At 52.2% G+C, this 4,719-nt stretch overlaps 1 protein-coding gene across 1 annotated transcript; it reads left to right on the top strand.

Annotated features, from left to right (window-relative positions):
- Positions 1-1,797: 1,797 nt before the first annotated feature.
- On the top strand, positions 1,798-4,002 carry OLIG3 (oligodendrocyte transcription factor 3). Its single transcript, XM_054493162.2, has one exon. It carries the CDS (start codon positions 2,023-2,025, stop codon positions 2,839-2,841), a length of 819 nt encoding a protein of 272 aa, XP_054349137.1. The 5' UTR covers positions 1,798-2,022; the 3' UTR covers positions 2,842-4,002.
- Positions 4,003-4,719: the final 717 nt, after the last annotated feature.

Here is a 4,719-nt window from a genome sequence, read left to right as displayed (position 1 = left end):
TGGCCATTTTTCCCCCATTACAGAAAAGCAAAATTCGGTGTAGCAAAAGCATCCATGCCAATGTTGCATCTGCCCATCCTGCTGGTATTGCCCAGAGCTGCCTTCGCAGCGTGACTGTCAGTGGGGCACAGCCTCAGAGCGTGCAAACTCCGGACCTGGGCGCGCATCCCTCTCCCACTGACCGCTCGGTTTGAGTCAAGGGAAAGGGGGCCATCCTGTTCTTCGAAGTGACTCAGAGGCGCAAGAGGCCCCAAGTGCCCGAGGTTCCGGGATTGATTCGATTTCACACTTCCACCGAGACTCTCAGTCACTAGCTAGCGTTTGTTTCCCGTTCCACCAAGCCCAGAGAGGGGCAGTGTCCGGGTTCTTCTAGAGAGCACCCCTGGGGCTCTCTCCCTTCCCGGGATTTCTGCCTTCCCGCCCCTCGTGCTGCTGAGCTAAAGTCTTGATCACAAAAACACAGCAAGGGGGAAGAAAGATCTACGCCCACCTCCGCACTCGCACCGAAGGCTCCAAACTTCCGACCTCCTCTTTATTCCCAGAAACGACTCTGCGCTGAACCGCAGTGCCCAGGCACGCACAAGGGGCTCTCTAGGTCCTTTCGTTGTTTCCCTTCCACCGTGCTTCTTTGCCCACGCCCCCCCCCACCCACCCCCACTACCCCGACATCAGATAGTTTATTATGAGCTTCTGATTTCCCTGTCCGACACCGTACGGCGGCCCCAGCCTGGTGGACACACCCGCGCAGGCCGGGGTGCCGCTCAGTTCCCGGAGCTCGGGGCACGTCAGCACAGCGGCCAGAGGAGGCCCGGCGAAGCTTCGGGCGCTGACTGTCCCACCGTTTTGCACCAGCGCCAAGGTCCAGGAAGCCTGGAGCGGTAACAATCTCTCTGGAGCTCTCAGGAACCTAAAAATCTCTCTCTCTGCCTCCTTGGCTCCTTTTCCTTCCCATCCTCCCAAGTTCCTTTTCTTGTGACATTAACATTTTTTTTTCTCAATTTTTGGTCTAGGAAGTTAAAGAACTGTGAAAAACTGAAATTCTTTCAGAAATCCATGTTTTAAAACGAAAGAGAGGACACAGAAAATAAAAGCCCTCTCCGCCACAATACTGTCAGGAGCAAAGCCATCACCAAACATGGTCATCCCGTTGAAACCACACCAGAAGGGCCCAATAAACAAAATAGACAGAATGGAAATGTTTAGGAAAAGAGATCTAATGAAAAAAAATCTTGAGACAGAGAACGTCGGCATGCAGTCTTCCCACCACCCCCAGCCCCCGCTGGCAGCACCTGCCCTCCGACCGCACCTCTGTCCCTCAAACCTTTCCACTGGGACCTATTTTTGCCCATATTTCTCTAAACTTGGGAGCAGCCAGGGAAAAAAGGAGAGCGAATGTTTCAATTCCTCTCTCCAAACTCAGAGGAACCTCCACCAACCGCCTAGCCACCTTCTCTTCCCTTCCTTCCGTTCCTGATGTGTGATTTGGTTAGAGAAATTGGGAAGGGGGGTGGGGTGGAAGAAAGTTTAAAAAAAAAATCAGGAAGGCGTGAGCTGGAGCGGTGAGTGTGTCAATCAGAGGGTTTTGTGCCTGGGGGCTCCTAGCGGTTCGGAGCAGAGGTGTCCCAGGGCGGCCCCACAATGAATATGAATAGGAATCCTTGTTAAATGGGACAGCAAAGCGCACCGCCCTGAATGATGGCACGTCATCCTAACCAGCCCAGGATAGATAGGAGGGCTCCTTTTGTCTCTTTTCTCCGCCGCAGCTCTATAAAAGCCCCTCTTTTTCAGCGTGAGGTTAGTTCAAGCACACACCAACTAGCTGTCCAGGAAGCAGCCTAACTAGAGAGAGGGGCGTGGGAGGGAGAGAGGCGGGGAAAAGCAGCATCTCCGCTTTTCTTCTCACGTCTTGCCGCGGAGAAGTGGGTTCCTGGGCAGTGCAGATTTTTTTTTTTTTAATTCAAGATTTTCTTTAATTTCCCGCCTAAAGCCTCCCCACGGTAGGGCCTCATCCCCTGTAATAAAATGAATTCTGATTCGAGCTCTGTCTCCAGCAGAGCTTCATCTCCGGACATGGATGAGATGTACCTGAGGGACCACCACCACCGCCACCACCACCACCAGGAGAGCCGTCTCAACTCGGTCTCGTCCACGCAGGGCGATATGATGCAGAAGATGCCCGGGGAAAGCCTCTCGCGGGCTGGCGCCAAGGCCGCGGGAGAGAGCAGCAAGTACAAAATCAAGAAGCAGCTGTCGGAGCAGGACCTACAGCAGTTGCGCCTGAAGATCAACGGACGCGAACGCAAGCGGATGCACGACCTGAACCTAGCCATGGACGGGCTGCGCGAAGTCATGCCCTACGCGCACGGGCCGTCGGTGCGCAAGCTCTCCAAGATCGCCACACTCCTGCTCGCCAGAAACTACATCCTCATGCTCACCAGCTCCCTGGAGGAGATGAAGAGGCTGGTTGGCGAGATCTATGGGGGCCACCACTCGGCCTTTCACTGCGGGACCGTGGGCCACTCGGCCGGCCACCCCGCGCACGCGGCCAACGCCGTGCACCCGGTGCACCCCATCTTGGGCGGCGCGCTGTCATCCGGCAACGCCTCGTCACCGCTGTCCGCCGCCTCACTTCCCGCCATCGGCACCATCCGGCCTCCCCACTCGCTGCTCAAGGCGCCCTCCACGCCGCCCGCGCTGCAGCTGGGCAGCGGCTTCCAGCACTGGGCTGGTCTGCCCTGCCCCTGCACCATCTGCCAGATGCCGCCGCCGCCGCACCTGTCCGCTCTCTCCACAGCCAACATGGCCCGGCTGTCGGCCGAGTCCAAGGACTTGCTCAAGTGAGCAGCGGGCGGGCCCGGCTGCCAAGGAGGAGGGAGAGCGGCGGGAGGGGCCGCGGTGCCGGGCCGGGAGGGAAGAGGGAGGCTGCGCCCTAGGCCCACGGGAGGGCGGGCTCCGGGGCCCGCAGCCTCCCACGCTGTCTGAGAGATCTCAGACTCCACTTGACCCCCGGAGGGAAAGGACCAAAATCAAACTGCAATTTCTAGGTGGTAGCAAAGGGGAACTCGAACCAGACGTCGTGTGTTTTGCATGCATGCTTCTTTTCCCCATGCCGCGCCAGTATTTCTCACTGCCATATGCTCTTGTCGAAACTGCATTTGTTGTATAAAAATGGGATCGGTGTAGTTAAAAACTGGCGAAGGGACTTTTGAGTTGGCTTTCTCTGACTCTGTGTTCTCGCTTTGGAAAAAGATGGCCATCCCTTTTGTGCAAAACAAATGTAAATATTTTCTTGAGATGGATGCGATTATGATTGTCTCTGTCCTCGCCATAGTTTTTCTAGAGACAATGGAGAGAGAAAGAGAGAGAGAGAGCGCGCGCGCGAGAGAGATCAAGACCCAAGTTTTGAATCTCAACCCAGGTCCAGGGCATGACACCTCCTATGTGGGTTTTCCTTTCGACGCAGTGTAGGTCAAAAGAATGCATGCACGCTTCTAAATGAATTTTGTCTAAATATGTTGTGCAGGCCGTGGTGCCGTTTTCCTTGTAACAAGGATTTATTAGTGAATTATCCCAAGTACTCCATATATCTGTCTGTGGTTGTATGAAATGAAAAAAGGGGCAGAGTGCAAAGACCCACACTCACGCACACGCGCTTCTTCTCCCATCCCCACCCCCTTCAAACTTTATTCGGAACCTTCCTCTGCTGTTCTGGGGCCGCCATTGTAAAAGCTTGGGCTCCCTCTTGTAGCTTGCCCCACCCTCCCTCGCTCAGTTATTCTGCATGCGGGGTTGGCTCTCTCTATTATCAGCTTTGAAAACTTATCCTGGTTTTGGGAGGGGTGCCGTTTTTATTTTCCTGAACATTTCCTTGAAATATTTTGTTAGGGCCTCAAAGACGATACCTGTCTTTATTTTTTATATATTCTTGATAACTATGATATATTTATTAATAACCAGTGTTTCTGGATGAGATTTCAAATAAAAAAGGACCTTTAAATCGTGGCTCTGCCTTTGCCTAAAATCTTAGCAGATGGGGGTAGTGGGATAGGAAACACGTGGACCAGGTAAGGTGTATCTGGGTGTGGGTGAGGGATTTGGATGGGTGGGCAGATGTGAAGGTTTTCCGTGATTAGGTACAAGTAAACAGGATGGGTAAATTAGTGATGATTTTTGGAACTAAATGTGCTTCAAGCGGGCATTGCCCACATTCATAGTCTTACGCTATTTGAGCTTCTTATTTCTCTGCAGTAATCAGACCCTCATAAACTCAAGAATTGAATTTTAAAAAGTAATCTGGAAACTTAAAGTGGCAGGAAATGAGAGGTGGAGTGTCACTACAATGACTGTGTTGGCAACAAACAAGGATGAAGCAGTAGGTTAACTTGTTTTCACTTTAAGTTGAACTTGTGCTTTTCCCCCCATGTTAAAATCTAGTATACATTTTAAAAGTCAACAAACAGTGGTCTTAGAAAATAATCAAATACTCACCCTGCTTGCCTGTAAGCATGGCCTACAGAGAAAGGAAAGGCTTCTCTGCTTTGTAAGGTGAGCTCCGGGTGAGTCAAACCACCACCCAAGTCTCAGAATCTTGCAGATTTATAGCGAGAATCCTCCCTTCTTTCTTCCCTTAGAAGATTGCTGGTCTGATTAGCTATATACATTGGGCATCTTCTGCATAAAAGTCAGCTAAAACGGGAGTCATTTTAATAAACTACTTTC

Source organism: Pongo pygmaeus, chromosome 5 (genome assembly GCF_028885625.2).
Source record: "Pongo pygmaeus isolate AG05252 chromosome 5, NHGRI_mPonPyg2-v2.0_pri, whole genome shotgun sequence".
NCBI lineage: Eukaryota > Metazoa > Chordata > Mammalia > Primates > Hominidae > Pongo > Pongo pygmaeus.
Note: the sequence above shows the minus strand (reverse complement) of the source record. Positions and strands in the feature narration are given on the sequence as shown.

Bases quoted from the DNA above. Each gene is read 5' to 3' on its own strand.
- OLIG3 (XM_054493162.2), top strand. From the start codon at position 2,023: ATGAATTCTGATTCGAGCTCTGTCTCCAGCAGAGCTTCATCTCCGGAC.